At 51.5% G+C, this 21,200-nt stretch overlaps 1 protein-coding gene across 6 annotated transcripts; it reads left to right on the forward strand.

Annotated features, from left to right (window-relative positions):
- Window positions 1-205: 205 nt before the first annotated feature.
- Window positions 206-20,863, forward strand: Zmiz2 (zinc finger MIZ-type containing 2). 6 transcript variants are annotated; one of them, XM_027938303.2, is made up of 19 exons: window positions 206-275; window positions 8,387-8,502; window positions 8,600-8,714; window positions 9,068-9,270; window positions 9,474-9,657; window positions 9,927-10,187; window positions 10,370-10,549; window positions 11,183-11,260; window positions 11,433-11,601; window positions 12,256-12,400; window positions 12,485-12,695; window positions 13,693-13,798; window positions 14,034-14,191; window positions 15,345-15,412; window positions 16,012-16,080; window positions 16,372-16,616; window positions 17,301-17,470; window positions 17,563-17,805; window positions 18,625-20,863. In XM_027938303.2, the coding sequence occupies exons 2-19, from the start codon at window positions 8,453-8,455 to the stop codon at window positions 18,730-18,732; spliced, it is 2,763 nt and encodes a 920-aa protein (XP_027794104.1). In that variant the 5' UTR covers window positions 206-275; window positions 8,387-8,452; the 3' UTR covers window positions 18,733-20,863. The 6 variants fall into 6 exon arrangements, with proteins under 6 accessions (XP_027794104.1, XP_027794105.1, XP_027794103.1 ...); XM_027938304.2 differs by having other exon boundaries at window positions 8,390-8,502; XM_027938302.2 differs by lacking the exon at window positions 206-275 and adding an exon at window positions 556-633.
- Window positions 20,864-21,200: the final 337 nt, after the last annotated feature.

Genomic DNA, 21,200 nt, shown 5'->3' on the forward strand with positions numbered 1-21,200 from the left:
CTGGCCAGGACCTGGCAAGAGGAGAGACACTCCCCGGTCTTGAAGGGCCCGAACTGAACCGCCCGCTGACCAGGCCGGAGCAGCCATCAGCCAGGCCCCGCGCACTCTGCTCTGCCCCCGCCAAGCCCCGCCCAGATCCCGCCTTCCCCAGTCCCCGCCTCCTGCTAGGCCACACCTCCCTCCCAGCTCCGCCCCAGCGCCCAGGCCCCGCCCCGCCCCCGGCGGACAGCGAGCAGGAAGCGCGCGGTGGCTCCGCCGACGCTGGGTTCGGAAAGGTGTGGAGCGGGCAAGGGGCACAGGTTACGGTGTAGTCGCGTCTCCTGTCAGCCGGGCAGCCCGCGGTCCTGGCCCATTTAACTGCTCTACGCCGCGCAGGCCCATGGACACCCCCGCCCGAGCGCTGGCTCGGGGCTCCGCTGCTCTGGCCTGGGAGGCGGGGCCGGCGGCGCGGCGTCATGCATATGCATGAGCGGCGCGGCGGCGGCTCCATTGTGCCCTCGGAGCGGGCGGCGGCGCGATGGCGCGGGCGGCGGCGGCCCAGGGGCGGCGGGCGGCGCGGAGGGCGGGCTGAGCGCATGGAACGGCGCGGGCCGGGGGCCGCCGCGGCGAGGGGCCGCGCCAGGCCGGGAGGAGGTGAGCGGGGCCCCGGGGGTTGCGCCTGGCTACGCCGCCTGCGGGCAGGTGCGGGGTGGCGGGGGCGGGCAGGTGCGGACCGGCAGGTGCGGACCGGCAGGTGCGGCCCCTCCCCCGAGCCCCCCCACCCCCCCCCGGCCTGCTACAGCGCCTGTGGCGGGTTTCGCGGCTGGGTTGGAGGCCGTGGGCTCTGCCGCCCACCTGCAAACACCTGCCACGCTTGCGTCGTGGTCTTGGGCATACTCGTCTCCGTGGGTGTCTGGTTCGTCCCATCCTTACCCCGAGCCTTTGTTGGGGGTTGACCGAGGGGTATAAGCGGCCTTCAGGCTCCTCCAGAGCTAAGGAAACTGATCCGGCCCTCGCCCCAAACCTGGCGGTTCCTGGCTCTGGGGCCAGGCGGTCTCACCTTCACTGTGCGACCCTCTCTTCCCACTTGTGTGCCCACCATTAGGGGTCCTTGGAGGTCGTCACAGACCAGAGGAGAGAATGCGCTGCTTTTGGGTCGGACGACACTGACCTGTCAGTCCCCAGCTGTGGTTTTCATGAGGCCACCCTTGTCCAAACCTGACATACTGAAGCTCAGGCATGAGGGTGCCCTACTCTCCTGGCATGCCTTGTCTCTACCCCCTCCCAAGTGTCCTGGTCGCCACCGCCCCCAAGATATCCTATCCCCACCACCCAGTGCTTTGTTTACCCCTCCCAGGTGCTCTATGTCTTCCAGGTGTCCTGTTCCCTCAAGGTATCCTATCCCTACAGCCTGCTGCCTTGCTTACCCCATCACCTTCCCTGTCCTCAAAAAAGAAAAAAACAAAAAACCCCCTCTCTGCCTAGTCCCCTAGGCTCTGATCCCTTTCTCCCTAGGGTATCCTCTTTCCAGTAGTTACAAGAAAATCGGTGGTGATGTCTTTTAAGTCATTTGTGTTGTAGCAGATTTCACAGGTACACAAACAAAACATGTGAATTGTGGATACAGATAAGGTGGAAGACTCATCACCAAGTCCTGGCATGCTAGAACTGAGGGCATCCCTTGACACTTGAGAGTGGTAACAGGAGAAGTGAGGGAATCTTAACTGCATCCAGCAGTACTGAACTGGGGCCCTTGTCACACCTGGCAATGATCACAAGCTTGGAAGTAGGAGTGAAGAGAAAGAGCAGGGGAGGACTTTGGGAGTGTAGGCCCAGCATGTTTGGGGAGCATCCTCATTATTAGGATTGATCTTCAAGGGCTGATGACAAAGACAGTCGTGTCATGTGTCTGCAGTCCTAGGGTGGCTACCAGATACCCATTTTACACATTGTAAACTGAAGCCAGGTTTGGGTTGTCCCTTTAGCCATTCACTGAAATGCCCCATGCCTGGACTATTGGTCAGTGTTTATTCTGAACTTCTTGATGAAATCTGATATCCTGACTTTTAGCCCCACAGTGAGGCCAGTCAGTGTTGTGGCCTCCCAGGTAGGGGAGGCAAGACTTCCAGCTGCCTGTGCACATGATCACTTCATCTTTTGGCACTGAAGACTCTGCTCCTCTCTCACTCCTGAGCTGTCATTTCTTTTTTCTTTCTTTCTTTTTTTTTTTTGGATCCTTTTTGTGAAAGGGATCTCTTTGTTGCCCAGGCTGGTTCCAAACTCCTAAGCTCAAGTGCTCGTTCTGTCCAAGCCTCCTGAATAGCTGGAACTATAGGCATGTACTAGTGTGCCAGGCTCCAAAGCTGTCGTTTCTTGGAGACCTTTTGACCCCATCCTCTCTTGAGTTGGCTTGATCCTACATACTTGAAGGCAGAGAGTCTGCTTTGTTTTCAGCTTGTTGAGAAAGGGTGGCCTGCTTCAGAGAGTCTGCCTACTGACTAGTTGTGGCTGCTCTGGGACACTGGGGAAAGAGGAATCTGGGGAAAAAAAATTCTTTTTTTTTTGTTTTGTTCCAGGAATTGAACCTAAGGGGCATTTGATCCCTGAGCCACATTTCTAGCCCTATTTTATTTAGAGACAGGGCCTCACTGAGTTGCTTAGCGCCTCACTTTTGCTGAGATTGGCTTTGAACTCGCAATCCTCCTGCCTCAACCTCCTGCACCTCTGGAATGGAAAATGAGTTTTTTGAAGTCCTATTTCTGGAGGAAAATGTGACTTGACCTCTAAAAAGACTTGTTGCCTTCTAGACTGACCCCAAGCCAGAGCACCTATGTTCAGGGCTCTAGCTTTCAGCTTAATGAGAGTATGGGAGGAAAGCCCCCAGGCAGGCCAGACCTTGAGTGACCTGGCCTCTTTCCCAGCCTTTCCTGGGAGGAGAAGGTGGAAGGAGGGTCTGAATTCACAGAACACCGCTCTGTGGTCAGGAGCAGAGGGTCATAAGATACCAGACCCAGGGAATTGGGGGATTTACAGAAAGAAATGCCCTCAGGAGACCAGAGGTATCACTTCAAGAGTTTGACAGGAAATCCTCTCAGTTTAGAGAGGAAAACTCAAGGGGAACTGGAAATGTCTGTGGTCTCTGCCCATAGCAGAGAAGCATTGTAGGTGGAATTCCCCAGTCCCATGTGACACATGAGGCTGCTATGGGTTCCTCTTCATCCTACACCTAACTCTGTGTCTCCCTTCACCCCAGCTCTCTGCATTTCCTAGATCTGAGGCTCCCCTACTGTGGTCAGCAGAAACAGTAGCACCTGTAAATGTGTTAGAAATGCAGGCTGGTGCCCTGGCCCAACCTTTTGATCCAGTGTGGGGCAGGGCATCCTCTCATCAGGCTGAGAGTTGATTTTCATGCACTGAAATTGGGGGAACTGTTGTCCTGTGTAACCTGAAGTGAGGCAGAGGACTCTGCTCACTGCTTGATTTCCTCCCTATGCTGCTTGGCACAGCAAGGTGGGCTGGGCCAACCCAACCAGCTTTGCTGTTGGGAAGGGTTGTCGGGACAGCTTTTTTTTTTTTTTTTTTTGGTGCTGGGGATTGAACCCATGGCCTTGTGCATGCAGGGCATGCACTCTACCAGCTGAGTTATATCCCCAGCCCAGGACAGCTCTTAAGAGGGTGGTGGGTGGTGGTGGTGCTCCTCCTCCCCCTCCTCCCCCTCCCCCCCCCACTTCCTCCTAGGTTTATAATTAAAAATTTTGTTTTGAGGTAATTATAGAATCAATTCTTAAGAAATAATACAGAGGTCCCTTGTATCCTTTACCCAGTTTCCCCCAATGGTAACATTTTGCAAAACTGTAGTATAACATCACCACAGGACACTACATTGATACAGTCCACAGGCTCCTTCCTGTTGCTGGCTTATATTCACTCCCACCTCCCTCTTGCCAAAATTACAAATTTACCTCTCCCACTACGTTTAACCCTGGCAACCAACAGTGTGTTCATTTCCCTGATTTTGGTGTATCAAAAATGCCAGGTAGGTGTTGAGAGCCACAGCTGAGTTGGGATGGCGCCTGGCATTTTGCCAGAAGAATGGTTGAGAGGTGACAGCGAGCCATTAAGATGATAATTAAGTTAAGCTGTGTATAATTGCTGTGACTGGATGATGCTGGATTGAAACAGGCTGTGTATTCAGTTGTATATAGACCCCTGCTGTCCAGCAATAGGGCGGCTCCTGCTACTTTTGAGAGCTGGGAGAGTTCCCAGGGAGTGCGTGTGGAGTGCTGGTGGAGTTCAGGCAATAAAGTAGTTCCTGTTTGAACCTACAAGTGCCTCGTGGTGGCTCGGTTATTTTGTGCCCAGCCAGACTGCGGCAGGTAGGGCTGGAGGTTGTGGCTCAGGGGTAGAGTGCTTATCTTGCATGCAGGGGACACTGGGGTCTTGCATATGTGGGACCCTGGGTTCCATCTTCAGCACTGCATAAATAAATGAAATAAAGGTATTGTGTCCATCTACAACTTAAAAAAAAAAGGCTTTAAAAAAATGCCAAGTAAAGGAATCATACAATATATAGTCTTGGGAATTGGCTATTGGCTTTTCCAGTCAGCATAGTTCCCTGGAGATTCATCCAGGTGGTTTTGTGTTATCAGTAGTTCATTTCTTTTTCTGGCATCCAGGCTATGAATGTATCATAGTTGATTTAAGTATTCATCCACCAAAGGACATCTGGGCTGTTTCCACCCTTTAGCTGTTAACAATGGTTATTACAAATAATTCTTCTATAAACATTCATGTACAGGTTTCTATGTGAATATAAAGTTTTCATTTCTCTGAAGTAAATACCCAGTAATACAGTTGCTATGTCATAGTTTAGTGGCTGAGTACTTAGTTCTGTAAGAAATGGCTAACCCACGCTTACCTAGCATGTGTGAGGCACTGAGTTTGATCTTCAGCACCACATATAAATAAATAAAATAAAATGTTGTGCTCATCTACAACTAAAAAGAAATATTTTTTAAAAATGGCAGGTGGTACACACCTGTAATTTTAGCTACTCAGAAGGCTGAGGTAGGATTGCCAGTTCAGGGCCAGTATGGGCAACTTGGTAGGATCCTGTCTCAAAAAAATTAGAAGGGCAGGGGAGGTAACTTGGTGGTAGAGCACACTTGGGGTCAATTCCCAGAAAAGAAAAAAAAAAGAATAGACTTCATTTTTATAAAGCAGTGTGCCATTTTACATTCCCACCAGCAATGAGATATCCAGTTTCTCCTTGCCAGCATTTAATGATGTCACTATTTTTTAACTATTCTGTTAGATGTATAGTGATGTCTTTTTGTGGTTTTAATTTGCATTTCCCTGCTGACTAGTGATGCTGAGCATCTTTTCATATGCTTATTTACCATCTGTATATCCTCTTTGGTGAAGTGTCTCTTCATGTTTTTTTTGTGTATTTTCTAATTGGATTTTTTTTTTTTTTTTTTTTTTGAGAATTCTTTGTACATTTTAAATACTAGTCCTTGGTTGGATATGTGGTTTGCACATGTTTCTTCCATTCTGCAACTTGCTGTTTCATCCTCTTAACAGGTCTTTCTTAGAGGGCAAGTTTATTTTTTATTTTTATTTTTTGTGGTGCTGGGATTGAACCCAAGGACACTGTACCGCTGAGCCACACCTCTAGCCTTTTTTATTTTTTATTTTGAGATAGGATCTCACTAAGTTGCCTAGGCTGGCCTCAAACTTGGGATCCTCTTGCCTCAGCATCCTGAGTTGTCACTGGAGTCACAGGGGTGCACCACTTGAGATGGAGGAAAAAAAATTATTTTTTCTTTTTTGCCATGCTGGGGATTGAACTCAGGGCCTTCTGCCTGCTCGGCAAGCACTCTTTCACTAAACTACATTCCTGTCCTTAAAAGTTTTTAATTTTGATGAAGTACATTTCATCAATTTTTTTCTTTTATGGATTTATGTTTTTTGGTATGAAGTCTAAGAACTCTTTGCTTAGCCTAGATCCCAAAGGTTTTCTCCTCCAATTTTCCTAAACTTTTTATAATTTTGTGTTACCAACTATACCTAGGACCAAGTTTATTTTGAGTTTAATTTCAGTATAAGGTGTAAGGTTTGGGTTGTTTTCTGTTTTGTTGTTTCCCCAGCGCTGGGGATCAATCCCAGGTCCTCATGCATGCCAGGCAAGCACTCTACCAAAGGGCTACATCCCTAGATACCCCCATCTCACCCTGGGTTTTTGTTTTGTTGTTTTGTTGTTAGTTTTACTATAGATGTCCAGTTATTCCAGCACAATTCGTTGGAGAGACTGATCTTCCTCCACTGAATTGCTTTTATATCTTTGGATATATTTTGTGTCTGATTTCATAGTTCTGTCCTTCTGTTAGTACCACAGTCTTCATTATTATATCTCTATTCTAATTCCTGAAATACTCACGGTTGCTCCAGATCCTATCCAACAGGTCTGGGAAGAAGTTTCTGCCTTTGGCAGGTCCCCCTTCCTAGTGGGTCATCATCCTAGGAAAGGCAGTGGGGATAGGGATGCCAGCCTCCCCTTGCGTGGCTGGGCCATCCTAATTCCCTGCTTTTTTCTGGCCTGAGCTTCCCGGGTCAGGACTTGATTTGAGGAGGGGCTAAGGGATCTGGCTATCTCTGAGGACAGGGGACCTGACTGGTGTAGCTGGGACATCCCTCCACTTCCTCCTTCTCCTCTGATTGGTTTCCTTTCTCACGAAGCCTATTGCTGGGTGTGGGAAGGGCCAGTGGAGGTCCAGGTGTCCCATTTGCCAAGGCATGGCTAAGTCACCTCTCATTCTTACCTGTTCTGAACCCTTGGATACATGGTTCACCCTTGCTGAGGTTCTAGGTCAGTATTTGCAGAGCAGATAAGGATGCTTTACCTCAGCCAGTACTGAGATATGGGTGAGACAAAGTTAGGTGGGTGCTGGGCTTACCTTTATGTCAGATACCTTCTTTCTCCTGGGCAAGAGATTGGCCCTGTAAGTATTAGGGTGGCAAGATGGGAACCACAGGAGGTCAGCATGCTTTGCGGGGTGTGTGTGTGTGTGTGTGTGTGTGTGTGGCAGCCTTGCAGCCCCCAAAGGCTGTGAGATCCAGGGTGAAACATGCCTGGCCTCCCCCAGGAGCTTCCTGAGAACCACTTACCAGTTGCCCTATGTGCCTCTGTAGGGGTGACCTATATATATTAGAACCGAAGGTAGTACCAGTTTTGGGTGAAGGAGGCAGTATAGGAGTGGGGCCTAGGAGTGTCTGGGCTTGGCTTGAGTAAGGGTCTTGCTTATGGCAGTGTGAGGAATGTGGCACTTGGAAACAGACCAAAGATTCCTGTGGCTCGCTAATTGGGGCAGCAAATTCAGTACAGCAGGCTGAGTTCCATAGTATTGGCATCATGTCCTACAAGTACCTGCCTGTTGTACTCTTTTGACCTGCTGTCTACTATGACCACATCCCTGTGGTCCACCTACCCTGACCCTACAGAGGTGGTTGAGCATCCCTTTTCCCCACCCCTGCTTATAAACACCTGCCACATCGGGTCCCTTCCAAGGCTTTGGTGCCTATCAGTCCTCCACTTGTTGTGCTCTGTATGTCTCTGCCTGGTTGGAAACTTACTCTGAATGTCACAGATGGGCCTACAGGGGTAGGACTGCTTGCATGGCCCCTGTGCCTGCAGTTTCAGGCAGCCTTTCGTCCCGTGGCATCTGAGTCAGTTTTGAGGTTCCCTGACCTAGAGCCCCTATGCTGCTCTCTTGGTTAGAAGGACCTGCCAGCCAGGGGCTGGGCTGCTGGTCCATATACCCTGCTTCAGCAGGTATCCCACATCCCCCTTCCCCATGCCAGGCTGGAAGGTAGCTGTTCTGTACCTGCTTCTTGACCTTTTCAACCTCTTATTTAGAGCCCCCACTAGCTTTGCCCCTCTCCAGGTCCTGCCCAGGTTGATCAAGATCCCAAGTTGGTGATGCCCTTATTGGCCCTGTGTGTCCTCCCTGCCAGCACCTCCTGAGGGGCTTCTGGCAACCTGTTCTCTATCCCCGAATCACTATGGGGTGACTTTTTTTTTAATAGCTTTACATGGATGGATATCCAGTTCTTGGTGTGGGGGAGAGTGTGGCAAGTTTTTGGAATCAGTCTGTTTCCAGGGTGGATCCAGGGATTCTGGGTGGCAGACCCTGGGTCAGAAAGGCTTCATGCCAGCTTCTGGGCTGAGTGTGAGGCACAGAGGTTGGGCTGGTGAGCCAATATCAGCCTCTTCCATTGTCCTACCTACCACTGGAGCTTAGCCATCCCTTGCAGAAGAAGGGGCTGGCCTGGTGGCCCTGGGCTCTTTCTACTCTGCTAAAAGGGTCTCAGGTGGCATCTAAATTCACATCCTTTCCCTCCTGTCCAGCAGCCAGAGCAACAGAGTCCCAGATAAGCACTGGCAGACCCGGTCTGTAGGGCTGCTCTATCGCCAATGAACTCCATGAACCCCATGAAACCTGCCCTGCCCCCTGCGCCACACGGGTGAGTGTGGGCTCCTGTGGCCTGTCCCTTGCAGGCCCTGTGCTCTTGGGCACCTGTGGCCTCCTGACCTAGGCCTCACCAGCCACTCTTCCTGTAGTGATGGTTCATTTGCATACGAGTCTGTGCCTTGGCAACAAAGCGCCACTCAGCCTGCTGGGTCGCTATCCGTGGTCACTACCGTGTGGGGAGTCGGCAACGCAACACAGAGCCAGGTGAGCACCTACCTGAGTCCCTCCCCCAAGCAGTGAGAGCCTTGGCAGTGCCTTAGAGCTCTGAAAGACAAGGAACTTAAATGGGGAGGTTGGGGCATAAAGATGGGGCTTCCTGATTCTCTCAGGTCCTTGGGTGCTGGTTCTTTCACACTCCCATAGGTTTTCTTCTGTCTTCAGCTGGCCTCCACAAATCACCCCAACCTGACCTATGGGCAGGTACTCCCCCACTGCCCCTGCCCCCACCCGTCCCCTATACCGCCACTAACCAGGTCTTTTGGTTTTTAGTACTTTAGAGCTACAGCTTGAAGAGGGTGCTTTAGCTGTTCCTTTTGGTGATTCCCACTTCCTTGTAGGTTCTGGGGAACCCCATGGGCCCTGCAGGAAGCCCCCCTGGTGGCTCCATGATGCCTGGTGTGGCAGGTGGCAGCTCCGCCTTGACCTCCCCGCAGTGCCTGGGACAGCAGGCATTTGCTGAAGGTGGTGCTAGCAAGGGCTACGTGCAGCAAAGTGTGTATGGCCGTGGGGGCTACCCCGGGGGCCCCAGCTTCACCACCGGGTAAGCAGGGCCCCTCATCTGACAGATGGCTAGAAGCCATCAACCTGGCGGGCACCTCTGAACTGTTGGACATTGCCTCTCTGCTTCCCCACTGGCTCCAGCAGCTACCGTGGAGAGTCTGGAAAGAACTGGCTCCCCCTAAGTGCTGTGTGGCCCTAGGCTGAGTCTGTGCAGAGAGTGTGGCAGTCCTGTGTCTCTTGCAGATATGCAGGTGGCCCAGGGGGACTGGGTCTCCCCTCACATGCTGCACGACCCTCCGCTGACTTCACACAAGCAGCAGCTGCAGCTGCCGTGGCTGCCGCTGCAGCCACTGCCACAGCTACAGCCACAGCCACCGTGGCTGCCCTGCAAGAGAAGCAGAGCCAGGAGCTGAGCCAATATGGAGCGGTGAGGGCAACCCCCCAACTCCTCCCATTTGGCAGCCAGCGTGTGTGGGACTTGGCCAGGGGAATCTCAGCAAGGTGTTGGGGTCAAGCACGAAATGTGCTCACTGGGGGCTTATGAAACCAGTGAAAGAGAAATGAGTAGGAAGAAAAAGAGTCTGAAGGGGGAGAGGCCCTGAAACCAGTAGCAAGGGGTACATGCCCACAGCACCAGTGAGCCATGTGCCCATTTGTGGGGGGAGTGTAAACCATTCTGTCTTTTTCTTTTCCCAGATGGGGACTGGACAGTCTTTTAACAACCAGTTTCTGCAGCATGGAGGTCCCCGGGGGCCCAGCGTCCCCCCTGGCATGAATCCTACTGGCATGGGAGGGATGATGGGCCCCTCTGGCCTCTCCCCCATGGCCATGAACCCCACTCGGGCAGGAGGCATGACGCCCTTGTATGCAGGGCAGCGCCTACCCCAGCATGGGTACCCTGGTCCTCCCCAGGCCCAGCCGCTGCCCCGACAAGGGGTCAAGAGAGCATACTCGGAGGTGAGTGTCTTGATTACCCAACCTGGGGCCCTGGGTGCTGTTTCCCCCACCCAAGTGGTAAGAGCAGCTCCTACAGTGAGAAAATTGTCCATGCTCAGCAGGACCAGGGGACCCTGCCCCCAGCACATGGGGCACTACTTGCCTGCTGATGCCTCTTCTTTCTGGGGTATTTGCTTCTTCAGGTGTATCCAGGGCAACAGTACCTACAAGGAGGCCAGTACGCGCCCAGCACTGCCCAGTATGCGCCCGGCCCTGGGCAACCCCCTGCCCCTTCCCCCTCTTACCCTGGGCACAGACTACCCCTGCAGCAGGGCATGGGCCAGTCCCTGTCTGCACCAGGCCCTGCAGGACTGCACTACAAGGTAGGGCCAGCTCCCCTGGCCTATGCCAGGCCCACTGTCATGGGAATAGTGGGGACCTTGAGGCAGTCCTGCCCCTGAGGGGTATAGGCTAGTCAGGGAGTGGGTGGAACCTCACAGGGGTCCCAGCCAGTGCAGGGTTCAATTCTGAAAGGAACCTCTACAAGATTCATGAATCTCTGGAAATTCAGCATAGGGAGCAGCAGGCAAGCACTCAAGCCATTCTGACATTCTTTATGGAAAATGTCCCCATTCCCTCTACTTGCTGTAGAGAAACCCATCTAGGGAACAAGCCTTTTCTACTGGTGGTACACCATCTGGATACATGGTGGGTAGAGAGCACCTCACTAGGAGTCTGGGTGGGCAAGTTGGTACAGCTGGAGGAGGATAAAAAGGGGAGGTTTGAGTGCACCTGTGTCATTTCAGCCCCTTCCATGTGTGGAGTCACCCCTTTTCTATAGTGGTATCTTTTTACATTATAATATTGGTAATGTGTCTTATGGAATATGTGGGATATACAACAGAGCATAAAGACTATGCAGATTGGCAGCTCTGTTTGTGGTGAACTTCTAGGATCAGGCCCGGGGGATTCAACTGGGGGCAGGGCCCACATGCACTCAGTTTTCTCTCCCACAGCCTGCAGAACAGTTCAACGGGCAGGGCACCAGCTTCAACGGGGGCAGCGTCAGCTACAGCCAGCCTGGCCTGAGTGGGGTATGGGGCTCGGCTGGGTGGATGGCTGGGAGGCTCACAGGGTGGGCATGTGGACAGAGGGACTGCCTCCTCTCCACCTCTGTTCTCATGTTTCCCAGTGGGTGCTACATGAACAACTCTAATCCACCCATCCTACCATTCTGCTTTAACTGTTTGTGCTCAATCTCTATAGCCTGCCCGTTCCATCCCTGGCTACCCCAGCTCCCCACTGCCAGGCAATCCCACACCACCCATGACGCCCAGCAGCAGTGTCCCATACATGTCCCCAAGCCAGGAGGTCAAGTCTCCCTTCCTGCCTGACCTCAAACCAGGTCTCAGCTCCTTGCACCCATCGCCCTCTGGTGAGTGTTCACTCTTAGGACAATAGCTGTGACAGACTAGGCAGACATGGGGAATACCAGGGCTCTAGCGCCCTGTGGGAGCTTGGGAGAGCAGGGGCAGTTGCTTGATCCCAAGTAAAGCTAAGGTTTCCATCTTAAAGATAGACTGTATGGTTCTGGGCCTTTACCTTTGTTTTCTATTCATGGCCCTGCGCAGATCTGTTAGAGCTATAGATATCTACAGGAAAATATCCACAGACACAAAATTTTTTATATAAAATTGAAGCCTATCTTTAGCTGAGAACCCCTGCTTCCAAGGAGACCATCACAGCAGAAGTTAGAATCCTGAAACCTCAAATTGAGCAATTGGGTGATGGCCACTGACATCCTGGCCTTCTGGTTTCTAAAAAAACATTGTAAACATCTTCTGCGTGAGTTGGGTTCGTGTTCCCCTGTCATAGTTCAGTGGACACTAGGCTGGGTAATTGAGGCAGATGAACATTAGGATCTATGGCCCAGGGTCTCAGGAGAGATGCTGTCTGAGGCCCTGGCTGTGGGGCACAGCTCAGGTCTTCAGAGCAGACCTGGCAAGGGGCTCCAGGATGACCTCTTTGAGTAACTATAGATGCTCTGGTTGGTGTCCAGTTTATAGCCAACATGGTCTCTTGTCACCAGGTAATGGTCCTTGTGATGAGCTGCGGCTGACCTTCCCTGTAAGGGATGGGGTAGTCCTGGAGCCCTTTCGCCTGCAGCACAACCTGGCTGTGAGCAACCACGTCTTCCAGCTTCGAGACTCAGTCTACAAGACTTTGATGCTGAGGTGATCCCCACTGGCCCAGCCCCAGCCCCTCCACCCCCATCCATACTCAGTGTGAAGTCTCTGATCATCCTTTTCCTTTTGCAGGCCTGACCTGGAACTGCAGTTCAAGTGCTACCACCATGAAGACCGGCAAATGAACACCAACTGGCCAGCCTCCGTGCAGGTCAGCGTCAATGCCACACCCCTCACCATCGAGCGTGGAGATAACAAGACCTCACACAAGCCCCTCTACCTGAAACACGTGTGCCAGCCTGGCCGCAACACCATCCAGATCACCGTCACCGCCTGTTGCTGCGTGAGTATCCTGCAGGGTATGGGCAGGGCTTGGCTGAAACACCACCTGGATCACTATCCCTGGGGTCATGGATGGGCTGAGGATGGGTGGGCCCAGAGCCAGGCTGTGGGCTATGGAGCTTAAAGAAAAAGACATTGCTTCTTGTTATCACTTTTTATTTTAAGCTCTTTTCTATTTGCCATTTAAGAAAGGGATCCAGTTAAAAACATCCTAGCTATTTTCCAGTTAGATTATATTTACTAGATTTAATACTCATGTTGATACTGTGAGAGAAACAAAGTTGTGTAGCAAGCTCACAGAGTTCCATCCATAGCAGGTTCAACATCACCCAGGTTCCAGCCATCAGGATCTCATTTGGACCTATGTAACAAGGGCCTGGGGATGGGACAGCTCAGAATCCTCATTCTGTGGGGATTTTAGGAGGTTTGAACTAGACACAGTGTCAGTAAGATTGGATGCCATGAGCAGGGAGATATACAAGGCATACAGGTATTTTGTTTTTAATATTTTTTTAGTTGCCAATGGACCTTTATTTAATTTATTTATTTATTTATATGTGGTGCTGAGGATTGAACCTAGAGCCTAGGGTTGTTAGGCAAGCTCTCAACTACTGAGCTATAATCCCAGCTCAGGTATTGTGTTTTTATGGCAAGGTGAGAACTAGGCAGTGGATGAACAAGAACAGAATGCCCAGTAGAGCTGTTGAGATGTTTGAGTGTGGGCAAGAGCACCAGCAGCCTGAGGCCAGAGACTCCTGGGCTCCAGGAAAGTAGAAAGCATCCTGACTGTGCTTTAGCACTCAGGAGGATAGGGCCTAGTTATGAGAAACATGGCTGGTCTGGTCCTCTCCCCTTGACTATCTCACCCCAAACCCCTCCCTTCCCAGCCTGGTACCCCTGACATAACTACTCTTCTCCAGCTGTGTTCCCCAAAACCATGTCCCCACATCCCCACACCTGTGTTCCCCCTACATACAATATCCCCCACTGTGTTGCAGTCCCACCTCTTCGTGCTGCAGCTGGTGCATCGTCCATCTGTCCGCTCCGTACTGCAGGGCCTACTCAAGAAGCGCCTCCTGCCTGCTGAGCACTGCATCACCAAGAGTGAGTGACCCCACCCACAACCACTGGGGCTGTGCCCAAGCTGAACAGTGTTTCATATGGCACATCTCCATGTCACACAATGCATCTTCTCCCAGGCTGATGGCAGTAGTTAGCTGATGGCAGTAGTTAAGTAACACCTTGGAGCTGTTGATCATTCAGTGTCCTGGCTGACATCCCCATTCATAGCCTCCCCATGTTGCGAACCCTTTACTCAGATCTCTTCCCCTGTTGTCAGTAAAGCGGAACTTCAGCAGTGGCACCATCCCTGGCACCCCTGGGCCCAACGGAGAGGATGGGGTGGAACAGACAGCTATCAAGGTGTCCCTGAAGTGCCCCATCACCTTCCGCAGAATCCAGCTCCCTACCCGTGGTCATGACTGTCGCCACATACAGGTAGGTGGGTGGTCACTGCAGAACTTTGCCCAAATTTGCTGCCTTTAAAATATTTTGAGCTTGTGGAGCAACTAGAAACTTGAGATCATATTGGATAGAATCTAAACTAGAAAAACTACTTGAGAAAGCTATAGATATCATTTTTAAAAATATGTATGCTTCATAGTGAAACAGTTGTACTCTGGCTATATATCCGACAGAAATGTACACATTATTGTTCATAGCTATATTTGAATTGTAAGAGCTTCAAATAAAAACAAATGTTTATCAACAATTTAAAAAATTGTTTTGAGCTGACACCTCAGCCTCATCCTCTGGGGCAGAAGTGGAATCTGAACACCTAAGCCAACAGGCCATGGACCAGGCCTGGCATGGAGGCCGCTGGGCCTGGCTGCCCCTGGCTGCCCCGAGGTTAGGCTTTTGTTTCTTCTAAATATAATCACCATTTTACTCACTTCTCTACTAGCTACTGCATTCACAGGGTTCCATTGTTAAAAAGCATAAGGATGCGGGTGTGGTCTTCTTCCTGCCCTACCATGAAAGTCTCTGTCTTTGCAGAAATACTCAGTGTTAGACAAGAAACTACATTCTCCTCCCTCTCTGTTACATGCTGCTCTGTACTATAATTTTCCCTTTAACATGGTGTCTGGCAATGGTTCCTTATCAGTACAGTTGCCCAATTCTTGCTTTGGTCACAGCGGGTTCCAGTTCTGTTGAGATGCTTGGGATGGTCCATTAGAATTATGTTACAGTGGAGCCAGGCATGGTGATATGTGCCTATAATCCCAGCAACTTGAGAGGCTGAGGCAGGAGGATCACAAATTCAAGGCCAGCCTTGGCAATTTAGTGAGTCCCTTACCAATTTAGGGAGACCCTGTCTCCAAATAAAAATTAAAAGGGCTGGGGGCTGGGGTTGTAGCTCAGTTGGTAGAGCGTTTGCCTTACATGTGTGAGGCACTGGGTTCAATCCTCAGCACCACATAAAAACAAATAAATAAAAAATAAAGGTATTAAAAAAAAAAAAAAATAAGGACTGGGGAAGTAGCCCAGTGGTAAAGCACCCCTGGGTTTAAGACATATTCCAGAAATCCAGAAAACATATCACCCTCACCCTAGCCCACAGTGAGAAATGACCTGTCTCCCATCTCTGCAGTGCTTTGACCTGGAGTCATACCTACAGCTCAACTGTGAGCGAGGGACCTGGAGGTGCCCCGTATGCAAGTGAGTTTCATGGTGTGTGACAAGGGAGAAACTGCCACGTCCTCAGAGGCTTTTATAAGTGAAACTTCCAAATACACAAGCCTGTTGGAAGTAGTCACAGCACATACCAGGAAGGCTCAGCTCAGGGCAGAAACCTTTTTTTTTTCCCCATATTTTCTTAATTAGCGCATTATAGTTGTACATAATGGTAGGATTTGTTGTTATATATTCATACTTGCACACAATATAACAATATAATTTGGCCAGTATTCCCCAGAGGTAGAAATCATCCATGGGGTATTCTTATGTAGGGTTACCTTGTGCCCATTTCACCTCACAACTTCTTACAGTCACCTTACACAAGGGCAACTTGCAGAGTTTCCTCATGCAGGGTCACCTCATATAAGTTTACCTCACACAGGGTTATCTTCTGTAATCACTGTGTACAGGGTCACCTCACATGGCATCATCTTGGACAGTCGTCTCATGCAGGGTTGCCTCACACGGGGTCACTATGCACAGACACCTCACATAGGTGTTGGGCCTGAGAAGTGATGGGGTCTGGGCCCAGGGTGAAGTTGGGTAAGGCCTTTAAGCCATGTCCCCTTTGTTACTTGTAGCAAGACAGCATTGCTGGAGGGCCTGGAGGTGGACCAGTACATGCTGGGCATCCTGATATACATTCAGAAGTAAGTGTCTTCTTTCTGCCACCCCGTGTCTGTGGCCACCAGAGGGCAGTCCTGGGATGAGTGTAGTCTTCTGAGCTCTTCACTACCCTGGAGTGACTCAATTCCAGACCAGAGGCAGTGCCATGTCTCCCATGTATATCAATCCCAGGCTCCACATCATGCATAGCACCTGAAAGCACTCTGGATATAGCAGAGTGTTTGAGTTGAAAGTCTGGTTGGAAACTTCCTTGGGATTGAAGGGCAGCAGGTGCTTGGTAGACAGATGACCAGTACCCATGTGTCCCTGCCTAGCTCCGACTATGAGGAGATCACCATCGACCCCACATGCAGCTGGAAGCCAGTGCCTGTGAAACCTGATGTGCACATCAAGGAGGAGCCAGATGGGCCGGTGCTGAAGCGCTGCCGCACCATGAGCCCTGCCCATGTGCTCATGCCCAGCGTGATGGAGATGATTGCAGCCCTGGGCCCCGGTGCTGCTCCTTTCACCCCCTTGCAGCCCCCTTCAGCCCCTGCCCCCAGCGACTACCCTGGCCAGGGTGAGTACAGCACACACAGCCTCAAACTTCAGGTGACTCTGGACCAGCGACTCATCCTCTCCAGAGGAGTCTCCTGGCCTATGGAACTGTCACTATGCAGGTCATGCACCTGCTCTGTAAACATATCCAACCAAGGGCTGGGGTTGTGGCTCAGCAGTAGAGCACTTCCTAGCATGTGTGAGGTGCTGGGTTTGATTCTCAGCACCACATAACAATAAATAAAATAAAGATATTGTGTCCAACTACAACTAAAAAAATATTAAAAAAAAAAAAAAACCCATATCCAACCAAAACATGCCAAGGGTGTCTGTCCTACACATTCCATCCCAAGGATGTGGTAGTAGAGGTACAGTCTTGGCCATGGCCCTTTCCCCCAATTTAGATAGAGTAAGGGGCTCTTGGCTATAACACTCCCACTGACTGGCTCCTGGCTGGAGTGTCCAGTGGGGACCCACTGTGCAGGTACAGTGTACTTTGTTGTGGTGGGTCCCATTCCATCACCTTGGAGGCCCCCACTCCTAGGATCATCTCAAGACCAGTTCCTTCTTGCTGCAATGAAAAAAAAAATTGTCAAATCATTGTTGTCTATGGGTGAGCACTCTTACGTCCTACCTGTGCCTCAGCTGGCACATTACTGGCCCTTCTGCCAACATGAGCCCTTCTAACCTGACTTTCCTCTTGTAGGTTCCAGCTTCTTGGGGCCTGGACCCTTCCCGGAGTCCTTCCCACCCCCCACACCCAGCACCCCAAGCCTTCCTGAATTCACCCCGGGGCCACCTCCCATCTCCTACCAGTCTGACATTCCCAGCAGTCTCCTGACTCCAGAGAAGTCTGCTCCCTGCCTCCCAGGCCAGGTCAGTGTGATATATAAGGGATCCAGGGGATAGGGGTGAGGTCTTTCAGGGAGACCCTTAGCTGTTTTAACATGTCTTTTCTCCATCTTCAGATGGCACCAGTGGGCCACTTGGACCCAGCCCATAATCCTGGGCCACCAGGGCTACACACCTCCAACCTTGGGGCACCCCCAGGTCCCCAACTGCACCATCCAAACCCTCCCCCAGCATCCCGGCAGCCCCTGGGTCAAGCAAGCTCAGGGTCTGTTGGTGAGCTGGCCTTCAATCCTGCCACAGGCGTGATGGGGCCCCCCAGCATGTCTGGGGCAGGGGAGGCCCCAGAACCAGCACTGGATGTGAGTACTAGGCCCTGTGGTGGGGAGCATGTGGGAGTTGCTGGAGTTGGCTTGTGTGTTGTCCTTGGGTCACTGCTTTGTAGAAGGGAAGACAGTGATCCTTCAGGGAGAGCCAGCCAGATAATGTCAACCAAATGCAGCTCTTATTCATGTGTTGAGTATCTGAAATATCTGTGAGGTGCCAGGTACCATGTGTGGTTAGTGAGTGGCTTGGCTGGATGCTGCAGTAGCTATATGAAGAGTCCTCAAAGAAGACTGGGCTGGAAGTTTCTGCTGCACTCCTTAGAATCTGGCTTGACCTGTCTGCTCATTCAGTGGTTCTGCCTCTTGACACATGCATGGGTGGTGTGTGAACCCAAGCTCAGTGCATGAAAGACAGGGTTGACCATCCCTGAACCATGGTGGAAATTCATTGAAGTTCCACATGAAAAAGATTAGAACAAGCAGTCCAGAGCAGAAAATTCTAGGGGGCTGAAGTTCTGCCATCTATATTCTGCCTGAGAATCACCTTGGGGATCCCCTTTTAGGCCTGTGCACCTCCATGCACAGTTGGGCCACCTTGGATGGGCACTCTGGTGCCTGGTAGTATTGAGCACCATGCCAAGAGCTATTTCTGACCCCAGAACAGCCTTTCACTGGGATATCTCAGACAACTGTGTAGGCTGTCAGTGAGGCCCAGGAATCCATCCTTCATTAGATGAGGGGCCACTTAGCATCCCTGCCGGGCCTGGGAACAGGGCTTGGATGCAGGGGCAGTATGGCCACTTGGGCATGATGGGTCTGAGACCAGAGTTGCTAACATGTTTGCTTTGTCCTCAGCTACTCCCAGAACTGACCAACCCTGATGAGCTGCTGTCCTACCTGGGCCCACCTGACCTCCCGACAAACAGCAATGATGACCTGCTCTCTCTCTTTGAGAACAACTGATCCTGTGTTAACCCCTGGCCTAGCAGGGACACACTCAGAGACATCACCACAGCCTGCCCTCCTCTCCAAGCCCCACAGAACACCTGGCACTCTTCCCCAAAATTCCTCATCAGATGTCCAGAACCAGGGTCTGCCACTGTTGTCCCCAGCCCTGAACTGTAGAAGCAGCCTGTGCTCTAATGGAGGGGCCCCTAGACCACCATCACCCTCCCTCCACCAGGCTCACTGCTACAGAATGGTTTTTGCTGAGGTGCCCTGTCCACCCACTGCACACACACCCTGTGCCCCTAATCTCACAGCCTTGCACTTTGTCCTTCCACCCTTGCTTGCTCCCACCCAGCCTGCATCTCGTCAAGCATTGACCCTTCTGTTTCCACTCCTTTTTGGGAGAAGAGTTGGGTGTGCAATTTGGCTGACTCTGTGTCCTTGGCCTGCAGCTCCAGTGGCCTGTGCCCTGCAGCCCCTGCTCTCAGAACCAAGCAGAATGCATAGTTCAGGGGCCTAGAGCTCTTGCCCAGCCAGCATTGTGTGGTGTGGGGTTCCTCCCTCCACCCTAAGCTTCAGGCAGAGGCTGGGGGTGGGGGAGCTATAAAGCACAACAATGTACATAGTGTAGAAACACTAACAGCTGAGAAAGGGAGGGGAAAGCTATTTAAGTCAGCATGTTCCTCTGTTGTACAGCCAGTCCAGGCTTCCCTGTGCTTTCTGCCCTTCCCGTGTGCAGACAGCTGGGGGAGGGACAGTGCAGTGGGAGGAGACTGAGCTTTGGCTGGCTCAGGGTGGGCTCGCAGACTCAGCTCTGTGTAATATTTCTCCAGTGGGCTGCTCTCCCAAGTTCCCCTTTTCTGTGAAAGTGAAGAATTAGTACAGCTGTGTTTTTTAAAACCGCCTCTCCATCTCCACCCTGTGGGCCCACACCCAGGTGGGGAGGAGGAAGCCACTGCATCTGCTGGCTTGGGGCCTGCGTGTGCAATCAGGGCTCCTGACCCTGTCCTGTCTCCTGTCTTCAATCTCTATTAAAGGACTCCCTCTTGGTGGGCCTGAATGAGTCCCTCCTTCGTGCTGGGGGCACTGTGGTCTCCCTTGGGGACCAGGCCCAACCCACAGCTGGCTTTTGGTGCCCTACATCAAGCTCTGTATGTTCTGAACCAAGCCTCAGTTATTCCTGCCCCATGGTAAATTTCCTTTTCCCTGGAATTTTCCAAGTTGGCTTCAGCTGGAGAGTTATTTTGTAAAGTGTCCCAGGCTTGCCTGGGTGACATTTGCCATCATGTCACCTTTCCTGGGTGTGTCCTGGGGCAGGGAGCCAGTTGTCTTGGGTGCCCCAACCCAGCCAGGGGGCCTGACAAGCACTAGGCTGTGTCCCTAGGAGGCCCCTCTTTGTTGCCCCCTGTGGAGGGTGCAGAATTAATCCTGGCTACCATCTGCCCATCCAGTTTGGTAGGATCCAGGTGTTTCTTGTCCTGAGCCCTGAGTCCCTGCACCCCCCCTCCCCAGGGCCATCCCATCTAGCAAGAGAAACTAGAACTGTGAGGGAAATAGGAACCCAGGGAAGAGGGGAGTGCCTGGTATTCTTGGCCAGCTGCCATGGCCCGTCTTGGAGGAGGTGCTTGTCTGGGAGCTTGGAGGCTACAGGGGTAGAAGGAAGGGAGGTGTCAGGATGGGAAGGTCCTCTGGCAGCTCTGAGTGCCAGTGACATTTGAGACTACACAGGTGGGCCTTCTTCACCCCTAAAGAGCCTTTGTTTCCCAGTTTGTCTCCCCTTTCAAGCCCTGGGAGCAGAAATGGAGAAAAACGTAGGAACAACAGTGGGCCAATGCCAGAGCTAAGGAAATGTGGGAACAATGCTCAACAGAGTCCCCTCAACTACAACCCACTCTGGGGGAGTGGGAAACAGGCTCCCCTTACTTGGGGTGCCACTTCATTGCTGTGCATCACCCATCCCCACAGCCTGTTGCAAGTCTGGGTGCTCCTAAGTAGAAGAGAGAAACCAGGAGACTGGGACCAGCAAGAGGCTGCAAACTACCCAAAAGTCCATCCTCAGAGGGCGGATAAGGGATTACTGTGCCAGAACATTCTAGACATGAACAGGTCCAGAAACAATGTGAAATAAAAGGTGTAGAAGCTCTAACAGTACAATGCCATTCTTCTAAAGCTCAAAATCAATATGAGTTGCATAGGATTTGTACATATGTACTAACGAAGGGAAGGGAATCGACACATGTTCACCTGTGGAGACGTGACAGGTGCACTCAGGGAAGAGCAAAGATGCTGGCAAGGCTCTAATCTTCAAGGTGAGTGGTGGCCTCCTGGATTTTCAGCTGGGCTTCTCATGTCAGTATATTCTCATGTATGTGCTAAGTATATGCAACTTGAAAAGAAGCTGACTGGGCTTAATAGAACCACCAATGTGAGGAAAACACATTTTCCTCAAGTTCATAGAGAATATTCTCCAAGATTGACCAAGT

The sequence above is a fragment of the Marmota flaviventris genome, chromosome 1 (assembly GCF_047511675.1).
Source record: "Marmota flaviventris isolate mMarFla1 chromosome 1, mMarFla1.hap1, whole genome shotgun sequence".
Classification (NCBI taxonomy): domain Eukaryota; kingdom Metazoa; phylum Chordata; class Mammalia; order Rodentia; family Sciuridae; genus Marmota; species Marmota flaviventris.